The following is an 18390-nucleotide window of genomic DNA, read 5'->3' on the forward strand; positions in this document are numbered from 1 at the left end:
ACCTCGTTGCTCTTCCTAGCTTTGATCTACACGAGTTTCTTCGTTGTTATCTCGCTTGTCTCACGATGTCCCTTGAGATGGATATCCGCTTTGAATGTTTCTTCCGAGTGTTCGTGCCACACAGTTAATACACCACGTAGCGCATTGAGATTTCGTTCTGGTTCTCTTTTTGTATTAATGAACTCGTGCGTAACTTTCGGAACCAATCAACAAACATTGGTAAGTGTGGCTTGGTCTCTTATTTAAACACAAAATTTGAATTTTTCTGGAACTAGTTTGGTGAACTGAGAGAGAACATACTTGAGGGACTTAAGAGTAAGAGAAAGGATTGTAGAGAAAAGTTAATGTAACACTCACGTTATATTTAATCGTTATGCAATTTCTTAATTTCTGGTTACACTGCACAAAGAAGCGTTTTACTGAAGATATTACTGGGAGGAAAATTCTCAGTCATAAAATGATAAGCCCAGAAACTAGAAGAACATGGTTCTCTCGATCATAAATTTCTTGAGAGTAAATGGATCACCGTATAGCGGCGCACTTAAAACCATATTCAAATCATGAATATTGCAAATTTCATCTTCTTTCTTATAATGTGAGTGCTACTTATAGTAATCAGTAACCAAACAAGGTTTACTTACAAAAAAAAGAAGGAAACGGTGAAGAAGTGAGGAGTAATAGTCGGTAGAGTAGAGAAGCTCTGCACCTTATCCAAACAGGCTCAGTGGATTACTCCAGCTTTCTTTCCGAGAATCGTGACACTTTTCAGGGCACTGTAGACCTTAATTGTAGGACTGTTATTGACAAGTATAAGAAAAAGGGTGTTTAACTTCTTATGATGTGAGGTTGTGAGGGATGAGGATTTTTTTAAGTTTTCTTACAAGAATACTGCATGTGAGAAGCATGCCATTATACGTGATTAGATGGGGACCTTCAATAAATTATGTAAAACTGTGGACATCGCTCAAGGGGACAAAAGACACGCTATAGATGCTGCAGTATTCCAACTGTCCATTTTGCGACGTTAGAGTCATCTAATCCTTGCAAATAGAAGTTATATGATGTCCAGAGTTCTTCCCAATGACCGTCTTAGCTCCCCCTCCTTCAAATTTCCGGCATAGCCGTCGGGACTTCTATCTACACCTTGCCCGTTTCGCTCGGCAAACATTGGTCTGGTTGTAGGGTCCGGAAGCATTTGCTCGAACCGTAACATGCGCCAAATAAGCACGGTACATTGGAGGAGTTTCTTGCGGCATAGAAAGATAAGAGCTATATTCAACCGTTCTAATATTTAATTCTGATATTTTAATTATTTTTGGCAAAGTATTCGCTCCAATATTATTATTCCAAGAGAGGCTTGTCAATGTGGACAAACCTCCTTTAATCGCCCATCATTGTTGACAGATAGGCGAATGCAATCCAGTACTGCCTGGATGATGTTCGAAGAAGATCTACTACGAACATACGTAGCTCCTCTAGCTGCTCCAGCTTCGACGATCATCGCGCACGGCTCGGCTGGACCGGTCAGCTGTTTGCTCAGCGGGCCCCACCCTCGCGAGCGCCTTGCGCACACCGTACCAGGGACCCTCCTCTTCCCACCCCCGCCGTCATCCAACCCGCCGTCGCCAACGATTACCCATCATCGACTGCCATTCGCACTCTTTCCTCTGTTGTATTAGTATTATCGTTCTAATCACCACGTGATCAACAGCCTGGCGACAAAGATGTCCATACCGCCTTCGCGGGCGCATTCGGAGGTTTGTGTTTTCCTATTCAAAAGTTTGTAAACAAGGTATGAAGAGGATTTTTTTTTTGGAAAAAAAAAACTGCCAAACTTCTACTATTACTTATCCATCACAGTAACTTTTCTTTTATCCTAAAAATTGTTAGAAAAAAAATAACTTTCAAAATCGCTAGGAGCTAGTCGTACTGCCATTCGCACGTTTCCACTGTTGCTTAGTAACTTCGTCACAATTCGTTCTACCTTTGATTTTATTTCTCATAAAATATTTTATTGACATATTTCTTTCGAATATACTTTTTCTAAGCTTCGATCTTTCCACTTTTTGCTATTCTTCTCAATTTTTCCTTTCATTTTTCTGTTACTTGTTTCTCCAATCAATCACTCGTTTATTCATTCATTCATTCATTCGCTCATTCAGTCATTCATTCATTCATTCATTCGCTCATTCATTCATTCATTCACTCAATCGTCCACGCATTTATTCGCTGTTCTGTTCTGCTCTTCCTTCACTCGATAATTCTTCAATTCATTCTCTCACTGTGACTCTGACAGTCGGAGTGAATTGTTGACCGAAAACTTGCCTTGGTGTGAGAGCGAGTGTCACCTTGGTGGCACTCATCTCAAACAAACCCCTCATCAGCCAGCGGTGTACATACTTCCGAGCCAATGACAATGTTCGTTTGTAGTTCGCGCGATGTAATTGTGTCGCAGTGTTTAGAAGCACTCGATATGAATTCGTTTTGAAACATTTAGAGAGGGTGAAGACTTAAAGGCATCAATCCACGAATCTGAGGTGGTACGGATTTCACGTGGAGTATTCGTATACGGGATGGGAGACTATGGAGAGGGGGGTGATTCCATCCATTTCTTCCTAATTCCCGTAAAAAACTGCCCGGAAGATACGGCTTCGGGCGTTCCGGCGCACTATTTCCTACAAGGAGTTCGATTGGAGCGCGCCAGCCTTGTGTGGCGCCGCATCTTCCGTGCCGTTTTTTACGGCAGTTAGGAAGAAATGGACGGAATCATCCTCCTCTCCATAATCTACTATCCCATATACGGATACTTCACCTGAAATCCGTACCACCTCAGATTCGTGCGGTGATCCCTTTAAATAGGCCTACAAAATGATCAACGCTACTGGTTTGGAGACGGGAATCACGAACGAACGATGTATGTCACATCAGCTGTTATCCAAACAACGAAGGAATATTGTCCCGGAACACGTTTTACTTTTTTGCTATAGGGTCGTTTACGGGCAGGTGAACATTCATAGTAGTGGAAATAAGTGCACTAAGTGCATATTTCTCGTATTCTCTGCTCAGCCTGTCTTGGATAAGAGTGGAAACTGACTTTCGCCGGTTTACCACAAAATTTAGGACTCACAACGGATAAAAACCAACTATGAATATAGATAGTTGATTAAAAAATGAGTTTTTGATTGAGGGGCATCTATTTTTTCTCCTTATTCTAGACAGGAACGACGGATTTCTATCCATAAGCCTTGCCTTCTTTTTTTTAGAGGAAATAATCAGCGGTGAAATTAGTGGTGCAGAAAAAGCAAGCATTAGATTTTTCACGAGAAAAAATTATCCCTAAATTGATTATCGACAAAATAATATGGATCATTCTTTCGTAAAATTGAATTTTTTTTTTGCTTTGTAGATATTTCTACCACTAATACTTCTATACCTTCCGTCATCGATAAGGAATAGTTTCGTGGAATCATTATAGGTAAAGAAACAGTATCGTTCTAATTTTTATTGAACATTTTATCGTTTCATATGTAGATTGATTTATTTTGTTTCATTGCATGATTTATTGTTAGTAAATTTTTTTTGCTCATGAGATAAGCTCTGGACGTTAAGTTCAAAAAGAGTCTCTTACGAATTTTTATGTGTATATGTAGCTGCGTCTGTGCCATTATTTACTTTCCTCACAGAAAAGTTGAAAGTACGTTAGTACCCAACTAACGCAATTTTGGCTCTATAGTCATTTTTTTGTTGTGGAATTTTGTTTACTTTCTTTTTGCATACACAAATCTGGAATCAGCTTACGAAGCTCTCCTCAATAATGTTCTTACCCGTGCGCGTCAGTATTAAGAGGGAGAAAAAGCTATGCGTATTGGGTTCAGCATTTTCAATTCTGTTAAGCACAGTAAGATCCAATACGGTTCCGGTGGTGGTCGTTATGAAACCTTTGTCAGCCTTGAAAACAACACATACGCTGCTTCATGTCCTGTGATTATAATTTGTTTCTTTCAATTAACTCTATGGTGTCCAGGGACTAAAGTAGATATTATGCGCAGCATCGGATGTTGATTCTATTATAAAAGGACGGTGCTGAACTATAACGTGCAATGAAGTGCACGACAACGACATGAAGATGTTTTTTTTAAATTATTGTTTCAGAACCAGATTTATTTGTAGGTATGAAAGGGTGTTTTTCTGATTTGATCGCTCTATCTCAAGCAATCTCACATTTATCTCAAAGAAAAGCAAAAACTTAGAAATATTTTTGTATTGGAGAAATAAAATAACCTGTATAAAATACACGTTCTAAGAATTAGTTACTTTCATTACCTTTTATTTTTTTTCTGAAGTCTCAAAAAATTAGTGGGGTTACTTCTCCATCTTGGTCGGGAAAGCCAAAAGGAGATTACAATCACCTTTGCGTGCACCAAGCTGCCCTCTTATGGTCGTTATTTGTCAAACAACCATAGGGACAACTGTAATAGTTATAGTTACCATGAACAATCAAAAAATTATAAAAATCCCTTCTTCCAGGTGTTCTCGGCATCACAACATGGCGGTGTAGCTGTGCCGCCGTCACGTCCACCGATCAACTACTTCATTCTACCCACCTTCATCCTACACGTTGTTGGTCTGGCTTGTCTCTGGGCGCTATGGTATTATCTACGGTGAGTATCGATCCGGCTTCAGAGAGCATTCCACAATCCATCCAAGCCACCAGCGAACGCGATAAATTCGCGATTTCTCGTCGGACGCGCTTAGTGCTTCTTGCATGATTCAGTGTTTGTTAGTGTACACACACACACACACGCGCACGCAAACGCACACGCACAACAACGCAACGGGAACGCGGCGAATTCCAGTGCTCTTAGCAGAGGGATCGAGGAGGTTTTTGAGGATGGTGGTGGAGGACGAATTGCCGAATGCCACGATTTCACTTCAACATCGCTACCTTTTGGTTTTTTGGCAAAACTTGCGGGGGAACTGCCGTGTTGTGTGAATTTTTATTGAGTTCAGCAATCCCTTTTCTATTTACCTGCGCTATCTTTGCGCCGGGTCTTTTTTTTTGCAGAGGCAAGCCCGAAATGGAAATTTCTTGGAGGAGTGAGTGTGTGATTTTTGTAATTTACGGAGCGTTACGATATTCGAGGAGAAACATTTCTCTAAGAATTTTTTTTTGCATCTCATAGCAGCTTCGAGTGGGAGAGGGAAGAAATTAGAGCTAATGCTAACTATCTGCGCACATCCTCCCACGTTCTCCGCGAGGAGATATGAGTCAATGGCTGGTAGCACCTGAGGTTGATATTGAGTAAGCAATGGGACCTTAATTTTTATAGTTTTTTAAATTCATCCAGTTAAAATTACCTAGTTAAATTCTTCAAAAATTCTCCGGTGCTATGGTACGTTTGAATTGGTTTTTCTCCAAAACTTTCTGGGCTGGATGAGTCCCTTCTTACTCCTGGATAATTGGGAGAAAATTTATCTTGTAAAAGTATATGAAGGCATTCGAACTTTACATTTATAAAATCGTAGAATTATGTGTAAAAATTTACCTCAATATATTTCCATGACCTCTTCTCGTCTCCATATTTTACTTAGAAAAGCAAATTTTTGTTCATGCTGGTTTTCGTTAGATTTTCGAACGGGATGGAGTTCTCTTAAGCTTTGACTACCTGACTTTGATTTGATTAAAAAAAATCCTTTTAATTAAAAAATTAAGGGGTAAATTTGTTGAAATTAAGCTAAAAAAACAGTTTTTGAAGCCTTGATCATTTGACTTTAATTTGAAATTTGATAAAAAAGAAGCTTTTTTAACCAAAAAAATCAAAAATAATTTTCCTGTAGGTAAAATTAAAAAAGAGTTTTCTAAAGGTTTGATTACTTGACTTTAATTTCGATAAGTCTTAAACTGTGAATATCATCAACAGTTTCATGGTTTACGCCTCAATGAAAAGTTATCCTTCTCCTCCTTATTCCCTAGATTCATAGGACTAACTACGAAAAAGAAAAACCTCGCATCTTTCTTTGGTATCTTCTAGGTTTTTCTTGAGCTAGGTGGAAGGATCAATTTATCAAAAGATTAGAGGAATCTCTTGAAACGGATGCTTCGCGGTTCTTCATAATATCAAATTTCAGATTCACAACAGTTTTTCCGTTCCATCACCGCGTGTTCTACTGCCGGGATGTTCACCTTTACAAGCCGAATTATGTTCCAGAAGATTTCAATGTCTACGTTTCATATCCTCTTCTGTATTCGCTAGGATTCACTCTTCCACCGCTAGTGGTAAGAAATTTTGTGCTAATTTTTTGAATATGTGATTAGAAAATAATAAATAAACTAAATGGACGAAACTGAGGCCCTTATAAATGCTACGTGAAAGATTTGAGGAGCGTGAAAAATAGCTAAGGTTACAGTATTTCAAAAGAAACCCTGACCCTGTGTTATAACCTAAAGTGAAAGGTTTCAATTCGCTTTTGAGTTGTAATTACCTCTAAGAGGTAATTGTATTCCTTAAATTAAATGATAATAATTAATATTAAATTAATTAAAGTCCTTATAGTTATGGTAGGGACTTCCCTCACTATCCAGAAATGATCTATGAGCTTGTTTTCTTATGTTTGGAGTGGAAGCTTACCACTCCAATTCAATCTTCTGCGCTAAAATTACTCCTGAGAAGTGGATTGATATTAAAATTAATTAAATTAAACAATCATAATTGAAATTACTTGACAGTTCCTCGCTCCACATATTCATTGCTGCTTAGTAGCTAGGAGTTTTTTTTTCTTTCGAAACTTGAAACTAAGTCTCGTCACACTCATCCTTTCAAAGTTTGTCTTTTTGAACGCAACTTGCAGGAAATTTCTTATTATTGTCAACTTATGCACTAGTATCACTTTTTTTTCTGATTGGCATGCCCGAAGTTAACGAAATAAATAAACAACAGAATAAATAAATATAAATATAATATAATGGTATAAATTTTAAAAAATAAATATGAGACCCATGTTCTCGGATGGGATTGATTCTCGGATATTCACTTGCTCATCGTGACAGTCACCACGGACTCTACCAAAATAAAGACGGATAAACATTTTGTTTATCCTCATACTGATTGTTTACGAGGAAGTAAGCGTGGGGTAACGCTAAAAATTGTCAAGAGACAAGGGATAAGAGAAGAGGACGATTGGTTTTGACCTGAAAGTGGCATTTATATCTCTAAAAACGATTTCTCTGGTTGATAAGTGAATGGTTAAGCACCAAAAATTAATTTATCCATAGAAGAACTTCTTAGGAGGACTACTCACTATGTATAGTACTTTTTCAATGATCAAAACTTACTTATAAATGGTTCAAGAGTAACTATATATCATTACCAGATCAAACCTTAACAAACTCAATTAAGTTTGTGAGGGTGAAGTTATTTTTTTCTATATTTTTCAATTTTATGTGCTCCGTGCTTGATAGTGTAGAACAGACAAATTTTTCTTATGACTGCTCCTCTCATTTTATAATCCTAGCTTTTTTCTACTCATTTTATTCTAGGATTCTATTTAAAATGCATAAAATCCTTAAAAATAAGAGCTGTAAAAGGCTTCAGAACAATAGAAATCCTGCTCACCTGTTTGATGAGACTGGATTTATCGGCAAAAAGCCCCCGTCAAAATCAGGTGAAGGATGGTCCCGTCTCAGAAATCGTTTTTATTTCACTGTTTTTCATTGATTAAGCTCTTTGTGATTTGCTCTCTATTCCGGATCTGTCAACCGATCCATCAATCTGAAACAAAAGAAGAAAAAAGAAGGAACATAAGATCTTGTGCTATGTACGCTGAACGTTTCGCTCTTTCGAAGATTTGCTGTATTTTCAGTGCGTAATGGTCTAGCGAGATGCTCAATATTTACATACGAGCTGCTAGGAGTGTCTGAAGGAACGCTATTGTTTGGAGATTAGATGATTTTGCACCGTTTAATGCACAGAAACATTCCCGCTTTTTCTCCCTAAACCCTAGAAGGGAACCTGTTCCTCAAAAAGCCAGGAATTCTTGTCGTAGAAAAACTTTGGTCGGAAAAAAAAACTGCAAACTTACTGTCCATGAAGGAATTTCTCACAAATAGTAAAGCCATCTTACGTTTCAAATGGTTGTTGAAATTTTAAAAAATGAAGTAGAGATAACTGAATAATGAGTAATAATGATTTTGGACCATTTAATGCAACGAAACATTCCCACTTTTTCGTTAAACCCTGGAAGGGAACCCGTTTCTCAAAAAGCCATTCGAATTTTTGTCTCAGAAAAGCTCCTGTGAGGAAAAAAAAAACTCTACACGAATGTTCCATTAAGAAATTTCTAACAAATAGTGAAGCCATTTTTCTTGCAAATGATTATTGGAATAAAAAACAATAATTGAAAGTAAGTACACGGTGATTGCGCGATGGAAGTTTTAACGAAAAAATTTGTGGATCAAATGTATTCAATAAAAATCAAGCCTATGTGGTTGGTTAAGAGAGGAGTGGAGGTTCTACGATGAGCCGGCAGCAAATTTTCCAGATTTCCTGTGATTATGTGAAAATTAAAAAATTGGCTTAAGTTTGTACCATATATTTGTGTATGTAAAGTCGTCATCCTAATTATTTTAAGAATTGTTCTCCCATATTTGGTACCCTGGAGATAATTCGCAATATCACTGCAAAATTATTGAGACCATGTTTTTGTTTACTTCTAATTTTTGATTATTGATATCTACATAGGGAAATTGGCACATCATGTATTATGCAGACCTATTTAATTCTGCATTTCAAACACTTCAAAATATTTTTTCGATGGTATTATTTAACGATTGATCAAGGGTGGAAGTCTTTTCTCATACTTTCTTTTACATGGAAGAAAATTTTTCAAGAACTCTCTTTTCTTGCCACAGTCGATATAATAAGAATGTAATAATTGATGCACACTTGTAAATTGGTAGGTCATAAATGATGCGTACTTATAGAGCCAGGGATAGTCCTCAACAAGTTACTGTTAAGCGTACTGCCTCGTTGCGTGCAAAGCTGCGATCTTGTACCTCTTCCCTGGAAACTTATCATTAGATGATCCAGAGCAATCAGTTTGGCATAATTCCGCGAGAAAAAAACAGTTCTCTGGACGGTGACCTTAGCAAGTGCTTAAATTTTTCACTGACTCATTTGAGGTATTAGTAGTCGGTTTTTCGGGTCTACTCTGCTGTCGGAAAAACTTTCCCGAAATTATTTCTTCACCTCTGTTCTACGAATAAAGAAATCTGATTCCTCACCGTTTCCACATTGTAAACAAGTGATTCTGATTCCAGATGTTCATCGGTGAGGTGATGTTCTGGTTGTTCTCAACGAAACCGCGCAAGACCGTGTATGCGAATTGTGCCGAATGTAAGGTGCACCTCTTCACAAGGAGACTTCTACGATTTATCGGTAAGAAATTTAAAGAACAATCCAGGAAACGTGGTAAATCGTGAACAACGGTAAACCTGCTGGATTTTGTGGATTTAAAGATAGCAAAAAAACGAAAAAAACCGGGTTTTCAGTTCTTTTATAAGTGATTATTTCTACAAATTTAATAAAACAATGGAAAAGAATAGATTAGAATAGATAGAATTGAAAAATAAAAGAGAAATAGTATTGAATATGGTAGATAGAATTATAAAGTTGTGAAATTTTATCACTTAGATTTTAAAGGAAAGATCCACGCAATTACTTTTATTACCGTATCATTTATCCATTGCGGAATTTTTCTTTTCAGCTGTTTTCCTATGCGGTGCGTTGGTGACGCAGATTTTTGTGGATACCATCAAGTTGATGACTGGTTACCAACGACCCTACTTCCTTTCGCTTTGCAATGTCTCAATAAGGTGAAAAACTGGTTGAAATTAATTTTTTCTCACGTTAAAAGGTCTAGTTTTAGTGCTTGCACAGCTCCGCTCGAGCATTCCCCGTCTCCTTCGCCAAATCTTGCGTGTAACTTCCGTGGCGCTGATGAACTACGTTACGCTTGGCTCACATTTCCATCACTCCATGCTGCCTTCTCAAGTTATTCGGCTATCTTTGCCTCGGTATGTTTTCCATTAATCTCTGGAAATAATAATTTGGATTTACAATATTATGTTTTTTTTAAGAAATGCGGCTGTAATTCAAAAATGTTTGTCTTTGCTCCAATGACGTTTCTCTAGGTACCGTACTGGTTTCTCCTCCAGAATGCTCTATTTCTGAACAAATTTTACCTCTTCCGTGCGGTTATTAGGGTACTAAAAGGTCGTAGGAGAGAAGGAAGTTTAGTATATGTATATTATGTAGTAAGACTGAATTCTTAAAAAAAAACTGAAAATTTTTCTTGAAAAGGACTACTTTTTTGGAGTTTGGAAGAGTAAGATAGATTTGGCCTTAAAAACTATTCTGATTTTCTAATGTAGATGATATTCTATCGATCTGATTTCAAGCTATTTTTTTCCTATACTCTTTATTTTTTTTTGTTTGGAATTAAGGAAAAATTGTTCCTTCTAATAAAGGCAGCGTATCACGACGACAGTGTTGTGATTTCTATTGGAGCAGATTGAAGTAAGGGGGGCGGTTGAGGATTATGGGCGTGATCACGCTCAGTTCCCTTGGTAATCCAGGAAAAGGGCGTATGAAACAGCTCTGGTTGCTCCCGTTTCCTTAATGTAAGTTGAACGGGGAACAGAGATGGATTATGGACGTTGGGCGAGGACGGAATTGCCTTCATTTTACTGCGTAAAAAGTTGTATTGTTGGACGTACGGGTGCTGCCAAACCTATTTCTCAGCCCCTTTTTTTCCAGGATTTCTATCAAAAAATAAGCATAATCACTTCTTATTTTCTTTTTTTCCTGATGGACCGTTGTTGTATGTGAATAAATAAATAAATAAGTAAAACAAATAATAAAATATTTGGCAAATGACTAGTAAACAATAATAAATAATAAACAGTAATAAATGATAAGCGAATGATGTTATTTTACTTATTATAATGAATAATAAATAAGTAATAATGAATAATAAATGAGTGAACAACTAAATAATCAGATTCATAGTTGTGAATACTCCAAACTATTCCTGGATAGATTCCAACATCGTCGTTTTCATGAATCCTTAAATGATTCCTGACTTTCAGTGCTACATCTACTACATGATAAATCTTCGCGGCGCGCCACTTTTGCGTCCTTTCCTCATTTTCGGATTCATCGGACTTGCTATTGTCGACTCATTCTCTCGTATAAACGGCTACAAAAATCATTGGCGAGATATCTGGGTTGGATGGCTGATAGGATTCCTCATTGCGTTCTTCCTCGTGAGTTCTTTATCGTGAGATCATAGAGCTCTAGCTCAGTGCTACTATCCATGCAGTCGCCTGTGTGTTCAGTGCTATTGTGTACTGTGCTTCCAAGAGGTCTATCATGTGATCGTCGAGAAAACTCCAGTGATCGAAGAGCGTGTCTCGCCGTTCTTCTCATGGTTCCGTTTACCTCGAGTACAGGCACCATCTGTAAGGGAGGAATATGTGTGAGTGTTCCTCTATGTCAGTCAACGTAGGCCAATTTTTCCCTATCCTACTTCTCAACCCTTTTTCAGGATGTACGAGGAAGACGTCCCCCAGACTGAGACCATGCCACGTCATCGAAAGGGTCAAGACCGGCAGTATGAAGTGAGTTTCAGGATTTTTGAGGGTATTTGCAAGATAAATCGAGTTCTGCTTTTTTTTTAATGGAATACGAATCTAAGGATTTTAATTCAATCTGCTGAGTGTAGGATCACAATTTCCTAATGGCAGATTATTTTGAAAAACGGAGGACTTATTTAACGGAGTTTCATCATTCGCATTAGTATTTTTTATACAAAAAATCGAACTAATAATTAATTAAATAATTAATTAAATAATACTTAATAAATAAATGAACTGCACTTTGTGAAGAACTTCAACCTCCCATGTTTTTTAAAACAAAAACAAAATGAAACATTCAGAATTAAATAAACCAAAAAGAAGAAAAAAAGAAAAAAAAGAAAACGAGAAATTTGCACAAAACATATACTTCAGTCGAGAAAATAAATCACACAGGAGGAACCGAAATGAAATGTTTTTTAAAAGCTCTAGAATTTTTGTGTGCACTGTTTCCGGTTGATTTGGGCTCTCCGGAAGAGCTTCCATTAATTTTCTTACTCAACCTAAAACTGGTACTTTGATCTAATTGCAGCAGAAATTCGGTGATCATTTTATTTCTTTTCTATTTTTTTTTTGTTGTCAAATATCAGTTGAATTTTTGGAGCATGACATGTATTGAATTGAACACATTGTATTGAACGTGGTCAAAATTTCCCTTATATTTCACATTCATATTAAGCATACAGTTCCGTACTGTTTTTTTCGAAAATTCTATGTTGTGTAACTTATCAAAAAAAAACTCAAAAATTTAGTTTCTGGGCAGTAGTTTTTAATTGTAAAGAGTAGAAAATTTTATGCTTTATTTTTCCCGTTGAAAAACGTTCCATGACATCCACCGTAATCCGTCAGAGAATGAGAAAAACAGAAGTTTTGCGTTAGGCGGAGCTGTTAGTCGATATAATTTTCTCTGGGGAAGTTTTTCTGCAGTATATCAGAAATTTATTTTAAAATTTATCCAGATTTATTTTTGTACTATTCATTGATTTATTTTCAGGTCACGACAACGACAGAATCGTATCATCGAACGATCAGCCCACCGCAAAACAACGGCTACCAGTACTAGTACGACGACAGTAAACAATGCCGGCCGCAATTAAGTCATCAATTTCCCGGAAAACGGCTACGACTCCACAGATCCATGTGCTGTGCCGTTCATTCTCTTTTCTTTTTTCGCATAAGGTCCACTGCCGACTTCTCACCAGGGTGCTGCCGAACACTGGTCCCTCGAACTCGTCGTTCTCGCTTTGCCCATCATATATTTATACATATTTGTTATTAATTTGAATGCTTGCTCATAAATTCAATCTTTCAGCTTTTCTCTATCCTTTTCGAATAACTATTAGGAAATTTTACGAGCTAATCCTAAAACTGCCGAATACGGAGAAACTGTACGCTTCTTTCCTATTTCCGTCTCTGCTGCCACTTAATTCGAGATTAGTCCTGCCGTAAAAATTTTTTCAAAGTCTTTAAATAAATATAAATTAGTTTTATCGATAAAATACGTCGATGCCAGTTAGTTGCATCAGTTACCGATGGGTGTAACTGCAAGTTTATAAAAAAAAGTTTTTTTAAAGAGAAAAATTATCGGAAGATATCCAGAGGAAAAGTGAGGAAGGAAACTTGTATTTGCTCTGACTTGGTACAGTAACTGTTACAGTTTCGCTTGATATGTCCATTGAAGCGCTGCGAATCCAATTTTATCTGGTGATGTCCTAAGAGGCTTGGATCTGTGTTGTTGGCTCTGTGTGAATTTCTATTTCAAAAGCGGCATACCACAAAATTGACGGCATGGCAATCTTCTCAGGAAAGGACAGGGTTGGGGTGTCGATTACGATCATGACGGTGACCACCCATTCTGCGTGGTTGTCCTGAAAAATAGCGTGGAAAACGACCGTCCGTTACGATTCCGTCTACGAGGCACCTCAGAACGCGCATCCTCACGCGTATGCATGCCTCTGTACACTATCCGGTACCTGAGACAGCCTATTCTACTGCCTATATGAATAGGCTACTAAAGAGACCTCCTTAATCTTCGCTGGGTCGCTCACCAGCGGACACGGCGCGTTTACGGGGGGTGGGGCGTCACAAGGTGCATCGTCGGGGAAAAACACTTCCCACGTGTTTTTCAGGGGCGATTGGGAGACTTTATAATGGACATAGGAATAACCTGCACCCCCAATCCTATCTTTTTCTGGAAGAGTCCCAACACCGTCGACTTCGTAGTATTCTGCCTTTAGTTAGCGGAAGCTTCACCTAATAGTGTATGAAGAACATTTCCTGCTTCTGGAGGTTGAACAACCATTTTTTTCCAGAGATTATAGCTGGACCTTTCTAGTACAACTATGCTAGAGCGTACATATTGCCCATTTTCGATTATCCTTGAATCTTGGCGGGTTGAATACGTAGCTTCTTATTGATTTGCTTGAGCAGTAGCCAAGAATGGTATTGATTTTTATTACCAGTCAACGTTTCGGTGTTCTTCCATTCTTCAGAAGCCTGGAAAATCAAGGTTTTATCCTGGAATATCCTAGTAGAAATGATTGATGATTTATCTATTATCTGATTTATTTATTTTGTGATGATTTAATGATTTATCCTCGCCTCTTTATCTCCAACTGCTCATCAGCCTACAGAAAGCATTCAAACGATAGGTATTTGATAACGACAGGTAAGGACAATACATTGGGTAGTGCTTACCTCATTTTCTGGGATTTGATAACGTAAAATATGCTAATAGAAAGATTGCTATTGAGAAACAAATTCGTTCAAATTCATAATTGTTTTTTTATGATAATTTTCATGATATTTTTATTATTTCTTCTTTAAAATAATTTTTAAATATTTTTTTTTCAAATTCATTCGACCGGCGACTAAGAAACTTTTCACTACTTTCTATGAAAAGAGCTCGGCCGATTTCTATGCCTGTAAGGTGGTAGAAATCCTACTAATCGGTGATTTTTTTTGAAGGATATCCGCCCTGTTACTGTAATTTTTATTATGGATTTTATAGAAATGCAAATTTTCACAGTTTACCACCACTACTTTCCCGACTACAGTGGATACTGTGTTTTTAGTACATTTAGTCTGCGTTTACACCAACCTCTAATTTTGGATCGCTTTTGTGTAGAAGTGCAGGCACGGGGCATTTTTTTCACTTTTTCCATCCATTAAGTGGATATTGTTGCCGAATCGTTCACATAAACACCTATAAGAACATTAGTTCGTCCCAGGTGCCGTCGGCGCAGAATATGTTTAGCCCAAAGGCCGCCTGTCTTCCGCTGCAATTCCTCTCCCTCTCTTTCGACACGCACTCTCTCCTCCTTGTCCGCTCAACTTAAAAACGAAAGATATTATCCGAAATTGCATTTTATTTCAATGAGATTAACGTAATTTTAGAAAATCACACTCTAAAAGCACAACATGGTATTTCCACATTAAACGCATCGCCCGAGAAGCTTTTCGACTTTTTTTTTTGATTTTATGTTCTTTTCAATGTTTGAAAAAAATTCCGATGTAATTTCCAAGCATCTGAGCTCCACGCAGATCTACCACAATCCTATGAATCTGGGGACATAAATAAAAACAAATACAACAATACAAATAATAAAATATAAAAAAAGAAATAAAACCATATGCGAAAAGTCCTGAATCGTTTCTGCTGTCAAAGAGAGCCCGATACTAAAAAAAAATTTTTTAAAAAAAGCGAATAAGTGCCGTTCTTGCCTTATTTTTCCGCGTTCCGTTCTATCAGAACACGATCTTTTACTTGGTTTTACGGTATTATTTCGTTTCTCTCATTATAAAAATTGGTGGAATTAGATTAAAAAGAATTCCAGTGCATGTTCAGTTTTTCAGGAATATTCAATTTTTAGGACCAGGAAGCAAAATTCGTTTCTATAAGTCAGTCAGTTGCTTGAAAGCGACTGTACGTTAAATGCACTAAAAACAGATTCTGTGATTGTGCTGAGCAGTCAGAATATTTACGGATAACAATTCTATGGAAATTTGACGTTATTCAATAAAATCATCATAATAGGAGGACAAATACACTAATAAAAGCTCTGCTTGTGCCGCTGAGACGTCCCTTCATCCAAATGAAAATCATTACTTCTTTTTCACTGGTAATTTTATAGTAGGTTTTTTAATTCTTCAAAAAAAAAGATTTTTTTAATTTTTAGATAATCATTATCCTATTTGGATTAAATATCGTACCAACCGAAGCATGGTTATTCGATACGATCATGGAATGGTGGTACGGTACCGGAACAACGCCGACATCAGATACAACAACAACAACAACAACAAAAGAAGGACCCATAGAAGAATTTTTTACCGTTGATACGGAACGAAACGAAAACACTGAAGCAGACGTCAATGTCGAGCAGACTATGGAGAAAGCATTTACCACGGAGGAACCTATAGAGCCGATATCTATCACAGAGCAATCGAATCCCCCATCCCAGGAATCCACTGCTCCTGATCCTGATTGTAAATGTGATTAATGTTTTCTCAAATTATGGACTCATCCACAAAAGAAATAAATAATAGTGCATCTAGCGAAAGAGAATTATTTGACATAGACAGGAAAAACCATAAAATCGCTTTTTATGGATAACGTTTATTCTTCCGAATTTCCAAAATAATCTATGAACATATACCTGTTATTATTATTTTTTGGTTATTTTTGGAGGAAATGAAGAAGACGTCTAAGTGTATAGAGCTGGAGTATTCATATTTTGTGGGCATACGTATTTCCATTCCCTATATCCTCTAAATTAAGTATTTATACTTGTACTCTTCAACAGGAGCAGGACGTCACTACGTTTACAACCGTAAAATGACAAGCAGACGATATTCAGACCATATAAGACCGCTACTAACTTGTGTCCTAAAATCTGTCGCCGACGGATTAATCCGTCGCAAACCGTCGGAATTCTTGGAAGTGAGCAAAATTAAATTTTGGAAATACCAATCGAAAGTAAATGAGCTGCTGATTTCAAATATGCTTCGAGAATTTACTTTTGACAAATGTGTGGCCTGAAAACGGGCAAAGTTTTCTCAAGCCCCGTTAATTACTTTCACACATCCGCAATCCTGCCATTGGATTGCATTGCATATCCCGAGGATACATCTCCATGGAGGGAAGGGCTGTTCATAGGACCTGCGTTTATTTCTCGAAAATTGGACAAAATATTCATTATATTCAAAATTTAATTTTCCCCACCTCCAAGAATTCCGACGGTTTCCGACGGATTAATCCGTCGGCGACGGATTTTGGGACACAAGTTAGTAGCGGTGTTGTATTCACTTAAGGAAGACTCTCACGGCTGTTTGAAAATGGTTCATGCAGCTTCTTAGAAAATAATTAATGACTAATAACTAACACTAGTAATAAATAAAATCCTAGAGCTGCAAGCTACCCTTTTTCTACGTTGTTTCTCGTTGTTCTTTTACAAGATGTGAGTTTTTATGTGAAAAGAACCTAGGAAACCTAGGATCTCAGATTTTATTCTGACGATTGGGTGTTACAGTAATTGACATGAAATTGATACCAAATACAAATACAAGGAATTATTGCTGGATGAGCCGATATAAAATCAAATACACATGCGATCGGACCACGTTGACCCTTAATTGTTACAGAGCGAGGGAGTTGTGATCGAACGCTGGTCCTACCAGACCTCAAAGCCATCAGTTTGTGAGGTGAACCGGGATGGACCCCATAGTTAACAACATGACAAACTGATAGCTTGAAATTGAAAAAAGAATTAAAAATTGAAAAAAATGAGAAAAAAATATCCTGTAAAAATTCGATGTGAATGGATCGTATAAATACTATGTAGTTTATCCAGAGACAGCAGCCGCCCCGCCCATTGTGGAAGAACAAAATAAATAAGCTGCGGAAGTAAATAGTAGTGTAATGAATGGCGTAAATTTAACTCATGATACTTCTGGAATGTTCTAAGCACCGCAAAACTTCTTCACTACTAATAAAAACTAAAAACCTCAGCAACTAGTACGACGTCCTAAAATTTTCCAGGGCTTTCTGCAACATTCTGTATGCTTCCATAAACAAGGACGAAAACATTTAAATTTTATTTTAACAAGGATTTTCAAGAATGAAATTAATTGTTAAGTAAATTTTTAGCATTCATTCGTTACTTGAACGAGCCTTGAAGCTCTCGCAAAACAATTATTTGTTAAATAATCGAAGTTGCAAAGACTCAAGACTGTTCATTTATTAAAAACACGAAGAAATGAGAATTCCATCCATCCATCCTTTCTGCAAAGCACTGCGTCACCTTTTCTTCTGGTAATCACCGTGCCTTCCAATTTGATGGATTTCCCGACACGATAGTGACCAGGACACCTGACAACCACCACCTGCTCGTTCGATGTTTGCGTTTAGCATAGTTTGCGAGTTGCTTCGATCGTTTATCTCATTAAAATCCCTCTCTTAATTCTCTTAAGAATGAGGAATGAGAAAATACGTGATTCAGGCGTGACCGCTCGTTACCATCTCTAAAACGGGCAAAGTGTTTGCTTCTGGAAAATGTTAGAATAAAAATTGTTTTTTTTTTTGTCCTCTTCGAAAAAAGTAAATACTTTTATTCTGGATACCTCAAGCTCACCATTTTTTGCTTCAAATTCTCAATTTTCAACTAAGGCGCTCGATTCTCATTCGAACTCTGACCTCA

General features: G+C 37.3%; 2 protein-coding genes across 3 annotated transcripts; both read left to right on the top strand.

Moving 5' to 3' along the window:
* Window positions 1–177: 177 nt before the first annotated feature.
* On the top strand, window positions 178–12755 carry RB195_020780 (uncharacterized protein; the record flags this gene model as incomplete). Its single annotated transcript, XM_064189240.1, has 10 exons — window positions 178–219; window positions 4528–4661; window positions 6130–6277; window positions 9317–9434; window positions 9763–9871; window positions 9925–10072; window positions 11147–11323; window positions 11396–11535; window positions 11605–11677; window positions 12687–12755. 10 exons carry the CDS (start codon window positions 178–180, stop codon window positions 12753–12755), a joined length of 1158 nt encoding a protein of 385 aa, XP_064045121.1.
* Window positions 12756–15786: 3031 nt separating this feature from the next.
* RB195_020781 (uncharacterized protein) lies at window positions 15787–16194 on the top strand (the record flags this gene model as incomplete). Of its 2 annotated transcripts, XM_064189241.1 has the most annotated exons (2): window positions 15787–15813; window positions 15871–16194. In XM_064189241.1, 2 exons carry the CDS (start codon window positions 15787–15789, stop codon window positions 16192–16194), a joined length of 351 nt encoding a protein of 116 aa, XP_064045122.1. The 2 variants fall into 2 exon arrangements, with proteins under 2 accessions (XP_064045122.1, XP_064045123.1); XM_064189242.1 differs by lacking the exon at window positions 15787–15813 and having other exon boundaries at window positions 15934–16194.
* Between the last annotated feature and the right edge of the window lie 2196 nt (window positions 16195–18390).

This window comes from Necator americanus, chromosome II (genome assembly GCF_031761385.1).
Source record: "Necator americanus strain Aroian chromosome II, whole genome shotgun sequence".
Taxonomy (NCBI): Eukaryota; Metazoa; Nematoda; class Chromadorea; order Rhabditida; family Ancylostomatidae; genus Necator; species Necator americanus.